The 18,139-nt window shown below is 30.0% G+C and overlaps 2 protein-coding genes across 2 annotated transcripts in view; one reads left to right on the forward strand and one right to left on the reverse strand.

Annotated features, from left to right (window-relative positions):
- LOC108685346 (trehalase-like) overlaps positions 1-10,603 on the forward strand; it is a 24,027-nt gene extending 13,424 nt beyond the window's left edge. The window contains exons 4-9 of the mRNA XM_018190091.1: positions 754-932; positions 1,128-1,306; positions 2,972-3,218; positions 4,121-4,361; positions 5,753-5,952; positions 10,436-10,603. Coding sequence (XP_018045580.1) covers positions 754-932; positions 1,128-1,306; positions 2,972-3,218; positions 4,121-4,361; positions 5,753-5,952; positions 10,436-10,597 — 1,208 coding nt within the window. The 3' untranslated portion in view covers positions 10,598-10,603. The remainder of the gene's footprint in view (positions 1-753; positions 933-1,127; positions 1,307-2,971; positions 3,219-4,120; positions 4,362-5,752; positions 5,953-10,435) is intronic.
- Positions 10,604-15,379: 4,776 nt separating this feature from the next.
- The window catches only part of LOC108685325 (B9 domain-containing protein 1), a 4,574-nt gene continuing 1,814 nt past the window's right edge, over positions 15,380-18,139 (reverse strand). The window contains exons 4-5 of the mRNA XM_018190056.1: positions 17,146-17,264; positions 15,380-15,483 (exon numbers count right to left, since the gene is read on the reverse strand). Of these exons, the coding sequence (XP_018045545.1) occupies positions 15,380-15,483; positions 17,146-17,264 (223 nt within the window). The remainder of the gene's footprint in view (positions 15,484-17,145; positions 17,265-18,139) is intronic.

Raw genomic sequence — 18,139 nt, forward strand, 5'->3', positions numbered from 1 at the left:
AAAAGTTGAATTATTGCAAAATTATAAATAATTATAATATTATAAAACTGCTACATATTATTTAATAGTGGTAACTTTCTAGTCTTTACTTATATTTCTAAAATTTTAATTTTAGTTTTTATTAAGAAAGATTGTCTAAAAACAAAATATGGTATATCGGTGACGTTTCTGTAATTATAAAATAATTTTTAATATATATCATATATACGTAAAATCATAATCATGATATAGATACAATACAATATAGATCAATACATTGATCTATTGGGTTGTCCGGAAAGTTCATGCCGGTTAACTTATATAATTTAATAAATGTATACTAAAATTTAAATTTTCTGCGTTTCAATTTTCCTTTAACATCGGCATAAACTTTTCGGACAATACAATATTACATCTCCTTATTTATATTTAATAATAATATTTGTAATTCTTTAATCGTTATGAAATACTTGTTATTTAATAAATAAATAATTAACACAAATCAAAACATCGATAATTCACACGGCATAATAGTTAAGTTTTAATCAGGAGACACGGTCTCATAAAATTAACACGGCATGGAACATATTAGGGGGAAATTAGAATATCTTCCTTGTAATATTCCTTGTGTATGTAGCTTTCAAACTTATTTATTTTATCATTGGAGATCATTATGCGTGTTGCTTCTACATAATTCAGTAAATTAAAAAATTTCAATTGTACAAAAAGAAGAGAAAAAAAGCTTATGAAATGAAAAATCAAATTTTACTACAGAGTTTTATTACTGGGATAGCTACTGGATAATCGAGGGACTTTTGTTATGCGACATGCATGTAACCGTTAAAGGAATGATCGAGAATTTCCTCTCTATAGTAGAGAGATACGGTTTCGTACCGAATGGTGGCAGAGTTTATTACTTATCGCGAAGTCAACCGCCGTTGTTAATACCAATGGTACGTACTACCGGATAATGTCCAAGTTTCTATCTTTATTATAAAACATTCAAGTCTTGTATTTTGTATAGAGATCCTTCTTAATGAATCTTCTACGTATAATCTACTATGTTTCGAACTATTTCTACTTTGTTTCGAACTATTTCTTAAAGAACTCAAAATCTGTTTTGCCTTAACGACGCGAATGTTTTTTAGGTCGCAAAGTATTATGACCACACGAAAGATCGCAAATTTCTAAAGAAAAATATAGCAATCCTTGAAAAGGAGTTTGAATATTGGCAAAATAAGACAGTAGATGTAAGAAAGAATGGTAAAATCTATAAGATGGCGCATTATGTAGTAAACAGCCGCGGACCTCGACCAGAAAGCTACAAGTAAGTTTTTTTCATAAAAAATATCAAAACGTTACAAAGATATTAAGAAGTTTCCTGGGTGAATAACTGTTGGAGAAAAAATTCGAAAACAAAAAATTTTGAATATAATTTTATTAGAGATGCAATGGATATCTCGCAATTATCCAATTTCCGGTCTATCCGGTCAGTTTTGTTTACAATTACATTAAGTAAATAACTTTCCAGCAAACGAGAATGGATTAAAATGGATTGAAACTTTTTTTCTATCCGAATGCGTATTTTAAATAGCGAATACTTTTTTTTTGGATTTAATTGGATTCAATTGGATTCAATTGGATGCAATTGGATTGAAAAACTGCATTTCTTATTCAAAATTTTGAATTGAACAGTATTCACAACGTACAGAAAAAGCTAATATTATTTTTAGATTGAAAGACATAGAGATATGCTCTATGCAATTCCTATAAATGAATAAAAATGCATTCAGGATTAAAAAGCATTCATTTTAACATTCGTGAATCAATATTTCTGAAAATCTGAATTTCAATTCATTTCAATCCATTTTCGTTTGTTAGGAAACCAAGAAGAAAGTTAATATAAATTGGTGGAAACAAGCATTAGTATTTTTTCTTAATTTAATTACTTTTTTCTCTTACTGATTTGAAAATCCTTTTCCAGAATTAAAGTATACGTATTAATGTACATGTCTGTGAAGTGGAGTTTATGCCGAGAATGACAAAAAATTTCAAAATTAAGATCTTCTTTACTATTTTTTAGTCTAATATGAATCCAGAGCTGTCACATGTCGTGACAACATTTGTTTTATATAAAAGCTATGCAATTTGTACGTCTTACGAAATAGTAATCCAGAGGCTAGTAGTTTGCATGAAGAAACAGTGTGGAGTTATTAAAATTGGACTTAGACATCTAATTAAAACGTTTGACATCTAATTAAATTGTTATACAAAAATTTATGTATATGTGTGGCATACGTGAGTGAAATGTGATGTCAATGACACGTAAATTGTCTGTGTGTAAGTGCTATTTTGAATATAACTAATACAATTGAATTCAGTATGAATAATTCAATACGACTCTTTAGGATCCCCTTGCCTGATTTTAGTGTTTAGGCCGTAACGTATTTTTGCATAACGCATAATGCATAGTGCATAAGAGAATCAACCAATCAAAATTCTTCTTTTCCTTCCAGTTAAAAGAAGAGTGAAAAAGAAGAACTTTAATTGGTTGATTCTTTTATGCACTATACATTATGACTCTGTGCTGCGGCCTTTTGTTGCTCTCACGTTGCGACAGCCCTGACCGACAGCCGTCATTTTTTGTACAAACAAAACTGACCAGATAGGCCGGAAACTGGATAGTTGCCGGATAGCTATTGCATTCCTAATAAAACATTTTCCTGTATCAGCAGCACCAGAATAAACGTCTTTTTTCATAAAGTTATTCCAAAATTATTCTCTTAAAATATCCTATCCACATTATAGCGTCTTTTAGTTCTCAGTTGAGAAGCAGTACATAATAAATGATACCGTGCAACGGTATTTTCGTGCAACGGTTTGTTCTATACAGAATTCACTTCGACACCTGCATCGATCACAGCAGGTCTTTCATTATCATTTTAATTAAAAGAGATAGTACGTAAGAACAAATGTGTCCGTGTTCTTATAGGGAGGATTATCAGTTGGTGCAGCAAGTATTGGAGCAGGAACGTGGATCAATTTACAACAACTTGAAAGCCGCAGCGGAGAGTGGCTGGGACTTCTCCTATAGATGGTGCATACGGACTAACAAGAACGCCAATCTTAGTCTCGTTAACGTCTCCACAAGTGACATCATACCCGTCGATTTGAATGCGATATTACAGCGGAACGCCAGGATGCTCGCCCATTTTCACGTTATCCTGGGCAACGTGAAGGTAACCTTTTGTTACACCTAGGCCAGTTTCGTCAGAAATGAAAATGACGGCGAAGAAAGAAGAAATTATAAACAAATGTTTTCTTGTTTTAATCGAAATTTGAAGTATAAAAAAATTAAATTAGAAAGTGCTACAACATTAAGGGAGGCATTTGGACACGTTAACAAAGTTTTTCTTGTTTTTCGATTAAAATTTGAAAACGAGAAGAGATAACGAAAAATGACAAGAGAACTTTTTTGTTGCTGCTATGCCCTAATACGCCTAAATACCTATCGAGTAATGCCCTATAAAATAAGTACCTATCGAGCTTTGTACTACGAATAAAACTGAAGATACAGATTTGAAGATAAGAATAATGAAATTTCCTGAAAAAACGGCAAAAATAGGCTTTTTTAGTTATTACCTTCTATGTCGTTTTAAGTGCATCGAAGAATTAAAAGTGGCATAAGATAATTTATAATTTCTTTCTTTTTAAAATCTTTAGTGGTCTTTAGACTGGCCTAATCACTTTCTGGCCTTTCACTCACAATCAGATACTCAAACAACATTGCGCGTTGCGTGCAGCACAGAAACCATGCATAATGCTGTATTTATTGCCGCATTACATTAAAGCGCGATATGGTAATATTACTTTGAAAATCAGGATATGATATACTATTCTCAATCCTCATTTATTACGTAATATAAGAGAATCTCAATAAGCGAGCAGAGGCTGAAATACAGGCTGATCGTAGATGTTTTAAACGATTGTCTGTAAAAAACCGAAAGAAGTAACTTCAATTTGGTTAAATGGCGAAATATGTCATTTATATTTTTGTCCCAAATCATTTATTATTGATTGCGTTACATTCAGACGACGTCCACATGTCATTGTTGCCATTTTCTTCTCTTTCTTATTTCAGAAAAATTGGCATTACGCCCAGATTGCCTTGGAATATCAAGCTGCCATTGACAACGTACTGTGGAATGAGGATGAGAAAATTTGGCTCGATTACGACATGAAAAATAAGCAGTCCAGGAATATATTCTATACTTCGAATCTGTCGCCTCTGTACACCATGAGTTACGATTGGAATAAGAGAAATGAATATGCATTGCAATCCGTTTCTTATATTAAAAGAAACGAGATCGACTTGTATTTTGGTAAGTAGAATGTTGTCCTTCTAAGTAAATGGCAAAATTTTATTTTCCTTTCCTTCTTTCAATATAAAACCTCAAATACATGCAGTGACTATAAATCAGATTAAATCAATAATTCGATTGAATGCATATATTTCGATATCCTCCCATATCAGAATTTCTTTGTCCATGAGATTTCTAACCTCCGAATTTTTAACATCTGAATTTGGACTTCCAATATTCAATTGATCCATTCACTCGTTTTTCTTAAAATTAATCCATCGAATACTGCGCGTTCCGCGGATACCTAATTTCACGAAGTTGTGTTATCTCATTAATTCATAATCAATATTTTAATTCTTCTTTAAAGATATTCTTATTGAAGATCTTTCCAACACAAGTACATGACATTAATTCTCTCTCTGTCAAAAATTATTACTCTTCGAAAAAAACAATAATTGATTTTTTTTCGAAGAGTAATCATTTTTGATAGAGAGAGAATTAAAGTTTAAAAAAAATTAAAAATTAAAAAATTAAAAAACCCAAATGATATACAAACTTAACTAATTAAGATATATATTAAGAGTAAAACCTAAATACCATCTTCATTACTTAATTCTAATTATATATCTCATTCGTAGAAAAGATTTGGTATTATAACAATTGGCGCCAAGTTAAATTCCACAAAATTTTGTGTATCATTCGTGTAAAAGATTATTTTTTTAAAAAAGGCGCTAAAAATATACATGGTAGGTACCATGTTTGAATTACATTCCTTTTTATTTGGTATAATTGATATGAGATTTAACTTGGCGTTGTTGAGATTTAACTAGTTGTTGATATCAAATCTTTTTTATACGAATGATATATAAAATTTTGTGGAATTTAACTTGACGTCAATTGATATCAAATTTTTTATACAAATGATACATAATTAAAATTAAATATAATTAGAGTTATAAATAACAAAGATAATATCACTTGGGTTTTACTTTATAATTTAATAGAATTTAACTTATTGTAGTTAGGACTGTAGGACATTTAAGTTTAAATTTTTAATTTGGTACATTAGATTTTTTCGAAATCCTATTATAATATTCGATGCAATCAGATATTTATTATTTTGATTGTTTGATATTTCTTATATACATTGCAAATTTTAAAATTACAATATTTTTTTATAAGCTAGACTTTTTTTATAAAAGTTATCAAATGTTGTCTCGCTCAAAAGAAAAATATTTGGATAAAAATCAGCTAAGTCGGAAATCGAACATAATCATTGGGGTGTAAAGAGATTAAGACATACTTTCACGCTTGATTTTGATTTTAATCTCTCGAATTCGATTATCTCGAATCAAGGCATAATTGCGTTACAAACATTAACCTAAGAAAACGATATGCTCGTCTGATCACAGGTGGCACGCCATCCTCCATAAATTATACTGGCGAACAATGGGATTTCCCGAACGCATGGCCACCATTGCAATCTTTCCTGATTCTGGGTCTCTATCAAACTAAAGTAAAAGAAGCGGTCGACTGGGCCAAGATACTGGCCGACAGGTGGCTCAAATCAAATTACCTGGGTTACGACGAATATGGCAAGATGTTCGAAAAGGTAAGCCTCTTTTTCTCATGTTAGATCGATCCCTCGCTGGGAACCAAAAGATTAAAGGAAAACATTTCTTGTACTGACAAATCGCGACTGATGTTCTACACGACTACTTGCGTTGGAACTATATTGAATCTCTCAAGCAGAATGATAAATTCTATATTGATGCATCAAATCTGCATCAACTTTTTTTATTCCTGCACAAAAACTTTCTGTTTCGCTTTCGCCAAATGTCAAACATATAATATCGATCTCATTTTAAGTTCCAAAAGCATATACTAGTTCAGATAACAGATATCTATAGTTCGAGCTAATCGAAGATGTGTTGTTCAAAATGTATAAATGTATAATGAATTTAATTCCTATAAAAAAGTAGTTTTTTAATAAAAAAAAAGAAAAAGTTATATATAATAAAATATAAAATGAGAAATAAACTCAACTAATGAGTACAAATTGGATTAGATAAATACGTATGAATCAAATTTTCGAAACCGTATTATCTCTTTCCGCGAAAAAGGTATTGAATTTTGTAGAGACTGAATATACTGAATCTATTTCTATACGTCTAGATAAATATAATAATATGAACTTTAGTGGGTTTATATACATAGATTCAGAAATGAAAATATGTGGAAGTCTGTGATTTTAGAAAGTGATTTATCATTGGAAAATACGCATGCATTTTAATGATCGGCGACCAGCAGTTGGAGAGTCTCCCTTGTTTGATAATTCTTCAATACTGCACGTTAAATTCGAATGAATTAGTCGCACGTTCATTGTGTTGAACATTGGGTAAGATTTGCCAAAAATAAATTAGCAATAATTAGCAATACGGATTCAATCAGATTGGTCACACGTTTCATTTTTATTATTTCATTGAAAGAGATACAGAAAGCATAAATAATCCATAATTAATATAATTCTGGTTCAAGCGGATAGAAAACTTGGATCGAAAATTTGAATTCAAAAACTTGATTCGATATCGCTTCAATAAATAATTTTCAACATTTTTCAATAATTTCTCGTTTGCCGGGAAAGTACAAATTAACTATTTTTATACTTATATGTTTATGTATCTGTTATTATTTTTATATTTATTATCTATTGTATTTTTTTATTTATTATCTATTGTAATCATAATATTTTTTATTTCCACATTTTATTATTTGACTTAATATTTTTGTTCTTCACATTTATTTAATTTATAATATAGGTATTATAATATAAGTATTATATTATATTGCACATCCATCTCTCGCAATATAAATCTCTCTTTTTTATATTTTTTGTCACATTTTATTTGGCTTAATACTTTTTGTTTTTCATGTTTATTTAACTTATAATAGTTGCAGTTCACTTGATGCTACAATGCTTAATTTGAAGTATTTTTTTATTTGTTAATTAATAAAATTCTTTCTTCCGATTAGTCAATCAAATACTTCGAAGCATTTATAATGCCAAGTGGATTACGCATCCAATATATTGTTTCAAAGTTAATTTCACTTTTCGCAATAAAGATCTCTATAAAGATCTCTTTTATTTATTCAAAATATACTTTGTTAGTTCGGCGTTTAAATATTAATACATATGTAGCTGATATCAATGATAAAAATATTAGTGCAAATAATATTTAATATGGACGCAGTGACAAAGCACTATTTTTATTACTATAAATACTTACTTTAGTCCCGATGCTGTCTATAGTATCTTCTCGTGTTTCTTTTTGATATGGAAACTTGATGAGGTATATTTCGGAAGAGTCTTGAATTTCGATATGAGGCGAGAGATGGTCACTCGGACGTGTCTAGCACGAGGGTGACCTCGTCTCGTTTCCTTTGTCCGCGTACCTTGCTGCCCTACTGGAACGCGGACAGAAACGAGAGAAGGATGAAAAGCCATCGAGAAATATTGTGCGAGGTACAGACATATATGTGGCGCGTGTATGTGACTCATTCTAATCCGTCTGTTTTGTTTTGTCACCCTTTGTTTATGGAGAGGAAAATACGGTTGCGTGCGGGAATGGTACGACTAGGGGCGCATTTCTCAGCGAGAAGATATTTTATATATTACCAATCTCTTGGAAAAAGAGGAAAATATTGTCTCTATCATATACTCGTGCATATTGAGAAGAAAGTGTCCGTAATAACCAAAATTAGATAGAAAGAAGAACGAGAATTTTCTTGCTTTTTAAATTACACGTTGTCGTCTCTGCACAGCGTTTCTAGTTACTTTTCATCAAACTTATTTTATTATTGAATTTATTATTTAACCGCAAAGAGATCAGTTTCATTAAACTATCGATATTACTTGATATTATATCATAAATAATTGTAACGTTTATTATTATGTTTTACAATCTGGAATAGTTAAATTTACTAAAAATAGTAAACTTGAGAATCTTCCTTTTTTCATATTATATTTATAAATACATACACAAGAATATTTACTTTTCATTGTACCATTTTAATTATTGAATTTATCTTGGAATTTATTTAATTGTAAAGATCGACTGTGTATTATTAGTGTCTAAGGCAATTATAGTAATTTCACACGCTAAAACATTCAATAATTATATAATTTACCAAAAATTGTGTTTGATAATCTTCCTTTCTTTTTCCAATTATATTTACAAGTGTCTCTAGGTACAAGGGAGAGGATATTTGCTTTTGATTAAACTCATTTTATTATTAAATTTACTTAATTACAATTAAATATCGGCCAATTAAATATGTAATTATATTTAATTACAATTAAATATAAATATTAAAATATTGATTCTCCATGACAAATATGCTAATGGAGAGAGCTCATCCAGCTGACCTTGATCTTGACATATATTGAACCTTTAATAGGTTTCAGTTACTCGTTCTTCATTAAAAAAAAAAATTATTAACAAAAAGTTGTGCTATATACGAGGCTAAGACCTTTTCGAGTTTCTTGTTTAGTATAGAAAGTCAGACATTCTTAATAAGTAGGAGGAGAAAGGAAGTGAAGCTTGTTTTGCATGTAAAGTCGTCCCAAGGCAGGAGGGAAGATGGAGTCCTCGCTTCGCGTGGAAAACCATTACGTATATAGGGGAGGATATATAATAGTTTGAATATTGTATCTATGTGGCAGAAATAAGAAGTAAGTTTTTTAAAATTCTTTTTATTAATAATTTTTTAACAAATAACGAGCAACTACGACGGTTAAATCTGTTGGAAACCAAGATCATGATCTTGATAATATATGTCAAAGTCATCTGGATGATTTCGCCATCACGCATATTTATTTATTACTCTCCTCTATAATTTTACAAATAATTATAATTTTGATTGTAACTTTTAATTCACATTAAAACGTTTAATATTTCAACAATTCACTAAAAGTCATTATAATCTTATCTGGCATAGTCGCATTATAATAACACAACTATTCAATAAAACTAATTTAATAGCGTAATTTAAGCCATAATACAAGATACAATTATATGAGTGTCATTTATAGAGAATGGTGGACGAAATTTACACTTCGGTACTTTGTACAGATTATATCTTGTCGACATCGGTATCAATAACGAGCTGTCGCAGGAAATAGCCAGTCTATTTTGTTGAACAAACATACTCAATCGATTCAATTAAAGTTTCTTGCGCCTCATTCTGAAGATGAGAAAGGATCTTCGATCTAAAGGTATTTCGTCTCTTGCGAGATTTTACGCGTTGATGTAAGAGAATTGAAATTATATTTTCCATTTGCAAAACTGATTATTTGTCGAGCTCGAGTTAATTCTCTTTTAATTAGCTTTTTAAAAGAACGAATTTTTAAACAAATATTTAAATAATCTTCAATAAAGATTAACTTGAAATAAATGGCAAAAAGATCGAGGCACTATACATGGTCTATTCGATTTGAGCTCCAAAACCATCAAAATACAAAGCCATCGAAAAATTCAATGTAAGATTTCATGGATTTTAAAGTATTAATAAACGTCAATATCAGATATATATCAACACTTTAGTTTACGAAATCTTATCCACATTAATTTTTTTTGCGTCGATGGCTTTGCATTTTGGCTCTAGAACTGAAATTGAACAGACACAATTATCGTCTAATGACACAATTAAAAATGCTGTTCAATTGAAATTTACATGTGGTTCTAATGAATATCGAGAAATCTTAAAACAAAATATTCCTTTACTCTCAGAATGAACATTTCGAAGAAGATTCGCTCCACTTTCGACGAGCTCTCAATCGCTCAGACGACAATGCTATAAGTATCGTTTAACTAACTAAGAAAAGTTCATCCAAGTTCTCTTGCGATCGGGAGAAATTAGATTTCCATTGCAAGATAAGTATTTCTCAACGCGAATTAATTCGCTGCTATGACGCCATGAAATTACGGAGGAAGTGATAGAATGCGAGTCTTGATTACTTTTGCACGATGCGATGCGATTTGTTTTGCGAATCAAAAATGCCCGATTATACGAAGTAATTAATCTTTGAATTTCAGTATAACGCCATGCATCCAGGCGAGGGTGGTGGTGGCGGCGAATATAACGTACAGGACGGTTTCGGATGGACGAACGGCGTTGTCTTCGAGTTGCTCCGTCTCTTTCCGAACGCGAAACCTGTGGATAACATCAAAAACGACAGCAACGATATTGATAGATAATATACAGACAGATTAGTAGCTAATTGATTTTGTAGAAGTCTAAACATTTGTTTCTTTCCAAAATTGAAAATAAATGGATTAAGAGAGAAATTGATACTTGATTATAATTTTTAAATTTATTTTTCATTATAATTTTTAAAAATTAAATTCTTACACAAAAAGAACTATTTTGTTAAAGTATTTAAAAATTTAGGTAAATGCAAATCTGAAAATAATTTTTAATGGAACCATCAAAATAATTATGGAAGAATATAATTATGTAGGAAATACAAGCACGATGAAGAACGCTGTTGAATATAAAATTTTTATATTTTAGCATTCAACTAGAACGTTTCACATAATTATTTCAATAGTCAGAATTATATAACAAAATTATTTTCAGATCTCTCTGGTGAACATTTTTCTCGGATCTTTTCATATAATTTTTCATATTTTTTTATATAAATTCGAAATTTTCAGAATATCTGAGTAAATTTTTTTAGAAAATTTCTCAGTTTTATACAAATTGAAACACTTTTCAAGAAGTGCCGTCTATATTTTTTATTCTTCATATTAAAGATGTGAATTCTAAAATATTCTGTAAAATTTCTAAAATTTCTTATTCTAAAAATTTCTAATGAAATCTTATAAAATTTAAAACAGTTTAATATACTTTTTTTCAAAAATTATATTATCAAAAATTTTAGAATATTCAGAATTCGCATATTTAACAAGTTCTAAAATTGTAAATTTTCTATATTATTCCTGAAAAGTGTTCCAATTCATATAAAAATTCTGAGAAAAATTCATCGGGACTGTATTTAAATTTTGATTACTCCAATAAAATTATTATGTACGTGTAATCTTTAAAATTAGAAATCGATCAGAGCACATTTTCCTTATACATTGTTAGTACAGCGTTCCTTTTATTACAGATAATTTCGCAGAATTTTTCTTGCAATAATCTATTTCTTTCACAGTAATATTAGAAATACAGTATTTGTTTTTTTTATTTGCAAACATTTAACAAAATTTATAAATCTTTGAGTAGTAAAATTAATTTATGAAAATCATTGTTTGTTAAAAGAAAATTTAATGTTGATTTACATAAAAGCAATTACTAAACAATTCATTCAAACTAGATTATTAAAATTCTATTTTGTGACAAACAATTATATGATAAAAATTATTTAATATATATAGATGAATGTAGCGGGATTTAGGTATTATATATTTTTAAACATTTAATGATAAGCGTAGACAACGCGGAGAATCTTCTTGTAACGAATCTAGTATACAAGAAAAATTAAGATAGCAAATAAAAATATCAACTGTACCCTTATCGCAGAGTATTCTCTACTAAATTATACAAGCTCCATTAGTTTATAAAGGATTCAGATCGACGCACAAGAATTATAACTTTATTTTATTTTTTAATTTTCTCTCTACTATGGAGTATATAAAATTGGAATGCAGAGATATAACATTACTACGTATTATGTAGATATAACAATTTGGGAGGACCTCGTTTGCCTAAAAATTGATTGCCTACAACACTGTTTGCCTACATCATATTTGCCAATAGTTCGTTTTTACGCTCAAATATAAAATTAAGAGAAAAAGGCACGTTTACGCGCATAAACTGCATTGCACATAATATTATTACCTACAACTCGATTTTTGCCTACAAGCATTTAAATTATATAAGAAAATAGTATATGTTTTTAAAACAGAAAATTTGCATTTTTAAAGAGAACTTGTGTTTTTAAAGCAGAGAATAATATTTGTATGCAATCGATCTGTAGGCAATAGTGAAAGTAAATAAACATATAAGCAAATGTGACTTCGCCTCTGAAATTTTGTAAAAGGGCTTGTAGGTAATGTACACAATAATGTCATGTGTGCAAACGTATTATATCTTTTTCAATTTTATATTTGTGCGCAACAATGCATATAAGCAATCGAGTTGCAAAGCAACAATTTTTGTGTGTAATTAATGAACTATCAGCAATGATGTAGGCAAACGATGTTACAGATAATCAATTTGTAAGCAAAAGAAATCTTCTCTAACAATTTATATCGTTCGATTAAAGTTTAAAGTGGAAGATTTTCACTCTTATATCGAATTTCGAATTGTTACTGTTAATTTACCCTGTTTGTCGCATGCGACAATCAAAAATTCTTTTTTCCGAAAGCAGCTGAAATAAGTTATATTATGATTACGCAAGAAATTTTGAAGTGAATGTCGAAATGTTGAAAATTGTAAAATTGTATACATTACTATTTCTTTACAGTTATGTTACGCACGAGTATCCATAACACATTTTTTTATGTTGAGTTATGTATCGTTTCGTTAATTCTCTGTTTTGCAGTAAAATGAATAATCTATTGAATCGTATTTATATTGTACATTAATGTAACAAATTGTTGAATAAATACTGATAACGCATACGTGCAATGATTTTGCTATATGTATGTATTTATTCTTTTCTAAAGGTATCTTTAAGGTTTTCTTTATATTGTCATTATATTTAATCAATCTATGATTACACTAAATAAATAAAAAGAATTGAATATGGTAAGTAAATACACTCACCCATAAATATAGATTGAATCGATACAATGGCTTATATATTTTATAAATAAATATAGATAGATAAGGTTTTAATAGGGACCATCAGTGACCTAATTTACTTATTAAATCGTATCTCATCAATTTTTTTATTATTAGGTGTACAACTTTGCTTCCGCCGTTTTTTTCCGAAATTCGAGGCTTTATTGTAAAAAACTGGTTATACATTTATGATTCAAAGTATTGTCCATCGCTGGCCACTACTTTCTCCCATCTTTCGGGTAGCGTACGAACCCCGCGTCGAAAAAACTGGTCATCTTTTGAGGCTATCCACGAATCGATCCAATTTTTTACTTCTTCATAAGACCGGAAGTGCTGGTCAGCCAGGCCGTGTGCCATTGATCGAAACAAGTGATAGTCAGAGGGAGCAACGTCTGGAGAATACGGCGGGTGGGGTAGGACTTCCCATTTCAACGTTTCCAAGTATGTCTTGACCACTTTCGCAACATGGGGTCGAGCATTGTCATGCTGCAAAATCACTTTATCGTGTCTCTCGTTGTATTGCGGCCGTTTGTCTTTCAATGCTCGGCTCAAACGCATCAATTGCGTTCGATACCGATCGCCTGTGATTGTTTCAGTCGGTTTTAACAGTTCATAATACACTACGCCGAGCTGGTCCCACCAAATACAGAGCATGACCTTGGACGTCAAAATCACCGTTCTTGAAGCGTTGAAACCACTCACGACACGTTCTTTCACTAATAGCGGCCTCACCATAAGTATTTGAGAGCATTCGATGAACCTCAACCGCAGATTTCTTCATATTGAAGCAAAAAATTAAAACCTCCCGCAAATGACGAGAATTTGGCTCGTAAACTGACATTTTCAATCGAGAATAACTTTATGATGCAGACACAAATCGACTAATGTTTCTATGGGGTTATGTTGACAGATGCCCAAGTTTATTGTATGACGTCTATGATCTATTTACTTCGACCATCACTTACCTAAAGCCATCTATAGGAAAACGGCGGAAGCAAAGTTGTATACCTAATACTATTACTACAAACAAAACCTAATAATAAAAATATAAATAAAATAAATAAGAAAAATGTAAAAATATAAAAAAATTTTCAAATTACATTTTAGTTTGTACACAATGCAAATATTTAAAAAAGATAAAATTTATGTAATTTTTAACTAATTTATATAGCCAAATATACAAAAATTCCTGATGTAATAAACTGCAGTTTTATTCTGCATTGTAGTGTTTTTATATTTTTATATAAAATTTCATAAATAAATAATTTGATAAATAAATAAGCACTAGTTGAATAATAATGTAAATATAAAATGTTTTATAATCATCGTACATATGAATGTCTTTCAAGAAACAGTTACAGTTTCCCTTTGTTACATAAAAAAAAACAATATAATATCTGAGTTTAGAATACAAAGTAAAGATATAAAACAATAAAAGAAATTTTTTTCGATTTTTCACAACTAATTTAATAGGAGAAATATGGTACAAGCATAACTCACACGGTTTACACGACATTAATGAAAAACAATGATTCACACACAAGGTTAAATTTGCTTTTTAGCGGATTTATTGCAAAACATTTTATATTTATATTATTATCCAACTGTAGTACTTATTTATTTATCAAATACTTATTATATTATTTAGTATTTTATAGACTATTTAATTTATGTACTTACTCATAAATGATAAATAAAATATATACAATATATATATATATACATACTGTATGAAATAAGCATGATAATAAATACTCTCAATCATACATCTTATTATTTTTATTCGTTAATTTATAATTTTTAAAAGAAATATACATTTTTGGAAATCTGCAGACACGATTTAGAAAATTGGTTACTTATCACGACCGCCCACATGGCTTCATACAGAATCATCTCATGGATTAAAACTACGTGAAACTTAATAAGCTCTTTGCAAGGAATTAGCCTCATTTCCTTGTCTTTTTTTACACAGAATATCCATTAATGTGAAAATATGATCTTGATTTCGTAATTTTCTCGTTTTTGTTGATATCAAAGAAAAATAAAGCAATAAATTATACAGAAAATCACGTCTTGTTTATTCAAATATTATTTATAAAACGAAATTATATATCGTTAAATAACTTTTTGACAAGATAGTCCCTTGGCTAGGTAATCCTTTTTAGACTGAGAGGATTTATGTGGCGTTATCATTTCTTCCATTTTTCACCGTTGTCGTAACCTAGTTTGAACAAATCCTTCAAAACGACGTTGAGCATTACGGTAACAACTCCCTCGACCCTCATGCGTGTAACTGTAATATTACAAAATAGATACAATTTGAAAGAAAGGCATTATCCGGGCTAGTGACGATTTTCCTTACATGATTAGATACCGGTTGGAAATTTTTGTGTTGTTAGTCTGTACATAGAATTTGATCGACATAGCCGTCATTGAGATATAATCGTGAAACTCCACGTAAATACCCGGTAGTGTCTCGTGTTAAGAACGTTACGCGTTCCCTTAGCTTCGAGCCATTATCTGTCTCTTGATAGATGTGGAAAAGAGAAAAGTCACTGCCTTGTTGTCTGAATTGACTGCAATATAGAACTGCATTCCATCAATGTCGTCAAAAATTCTGACAAATGTTATATACCGCTTGAAACTTCTTTAGGTAGTAGTTTGAACTCTTTAAAGTACAATAACAACAATACTTGATTACGAAAGAGGTTACATAAATTGCCCGACTATGGGTCAAAGATAACAAAAAATGAGATGCCTTTACGTTATTTGATACAGATTGACTTTTTTTGAAGATAATACATAGACTCTGAAGAGCATTAAAAAGTCATATAAAAATCCGACTGTTCTCAGGCGTTGTAAAAGTCATTAGTCCTTTGAAGATACATGCTTGAACGATCTAGACGGTGGCGCATTGTGACGTGAAGTCAACTTATCGAATAATATAATTATGTGACGATATAAAATTGGCTTCCTTGTTCTAATATATGATTTAATAAGATTTTATAAGAAAGTCACTCATCGACATTTTATGAATGTTATTTCCGTTATTAAAAATTGTAAGTATTTTATAATAAGGAAAACTTATTATAAAACATTGTCGTATTGCGGTCGGTCCGGATGTGGCACTGACTTTTCTCTTTTCTACGATCTAGACTAACGCCAAAATTTTTTTCGATATCACGTAAAGAAAATCACATAAAAAAAATTATAATTCCCGGATTATTAACGGCAACGCAAAACTTAGGGAGCATTTATATTGGCCATAACCGTATGCCATGTCGTATGCCGTAATCTGTAAGAATTGACTAATCACAGTCAAGTATACCCCTCTCATTTGGCGGTAAAAGAATACTTGAAGGTGATTGGTCAATTTTTACAGATTACGGCATACGGTTATATACAGCCAATATAAGGCTCCCTTAGGGTTCAGACTTTAACAGAAAAGCAGAAAGCAGCAGTCAATCAATACTTGCGCTGGTAATAAGCAACCAGAAAACTAAAACTAGCACGAGTTTTGATATTACATTGTTATTTAACTTCTCTCTCTCTCTCTCTCTCTCTCTCTCTCTCTCTCTCTCTCTCTCTCTCTCGTGTAATTTAAAATTTTAATAATTTAATCTTGAATAACATTTATTTTTTATAAACGTCTCAAAATATTTTGATAGTGTTGGTCACTAACGGTGAAAATAATTCAAAGTCATTTCTATGCGTAATAACTTGAAAGTAGAGGAAAGTAGATAGCCAATCATATTTAAGCCATTTTATGAAGATCCAATTTGACTGACGACATGGACCAAAAAAAGAACTGAATGTAATTAGTTGATATCTGAGTTAATTTTATAATACAAATACGACACTGTTGATTATATTCTATTACATTTCCAGCCTTCTAAATATAATTAATTTAACATTACATAACACATCAACGAGAAATTTTGATACATTTCCTTACGTTCTCTGCCGCCGCCGGACGCAAGTATAGTGGGATCAATTAATTCCGGTCTTCTGCCGGTTAACCACTCCATGAAATGCTGCAACATGGATGATGATTCCGGCACGTATATCGACACCCTTTCAAGATTTCAAATTTCATAAGTAGAACGCATTAAAGTATCAAAGGACAATGTACCATTTCAAAGAGATTGAAAATTGATATGTACCAAGTGGTATATATCAATTGAAGTGAGATTTCACTTTTTTGGAATGAGAGTGAAAATAAATTTCAAATTTTCGTGATCCGGAAATATCATTTTTTTTCACAGACGACACTTGTAAATGTTACCAAAAATGACAAAAAAACTTACAGAGCTGAATATATGAAAAAAGTTTTCTTTTGTGTTGGAGTACTCTTTAAAATCTCTTAGAGTGAAATTTCACTTAAAAAAAAATAAAAATTGAGCCAGTCATTGAAAAAGAGTGAAAATATTTTTCACTTTGAAAAAAGAATGGAAAATTTTCATTCCTTTGGAGTGAATTTCATTCGTTTGGAGTGAAATAAAATTTCACTTCTAGGTTTTTTTTTAATGTCTGGTAATATTTATACAAGTGTCATCTGTGAAAAAAATAATATTTCCGGATCACGAGAATTTGAAATTTATTTTCACTTATTGATTGATAACTGAATTTGAAAGAATTTCATCAAAAGTTAATAATAAATAATAGAGTTGTTCTATAAATCAATGAATAATGCAGTTTACCTATGACATCTTTCATTATCAGATTTAATTTGTCTTGATCGTAAGACAAATATCTATTCTGTGAAACAAATATCTATTCTTACAAAGAATATTTAGCTTTGTAGCATGCTCCTATAATTTGAAATAACATTGGCCATAAGTATAAAACATTTTCGCAAACTGACGTCGTCCTATATTTAACGAAAAATAAATTAAAAAATATTTTTAATAAATTAAAAAATAATATTTATTTTTATAATAATTGTAATA

Source organism: Atta colombica, unplaced genomic scaffold, assembly GCF_001594045.1.
Source record: "Atta colombica isolate Treedump-2 unplaced genomic scaffold, Acol1.0 scaffold150, whole genome shotgun sequence".
Classification (NCBI taxonomy): Eukaryota; Metazoa; Arthropoda; class Insecta; order Hymenoptera; family Formicidae; genus Atta; species Atta colombica.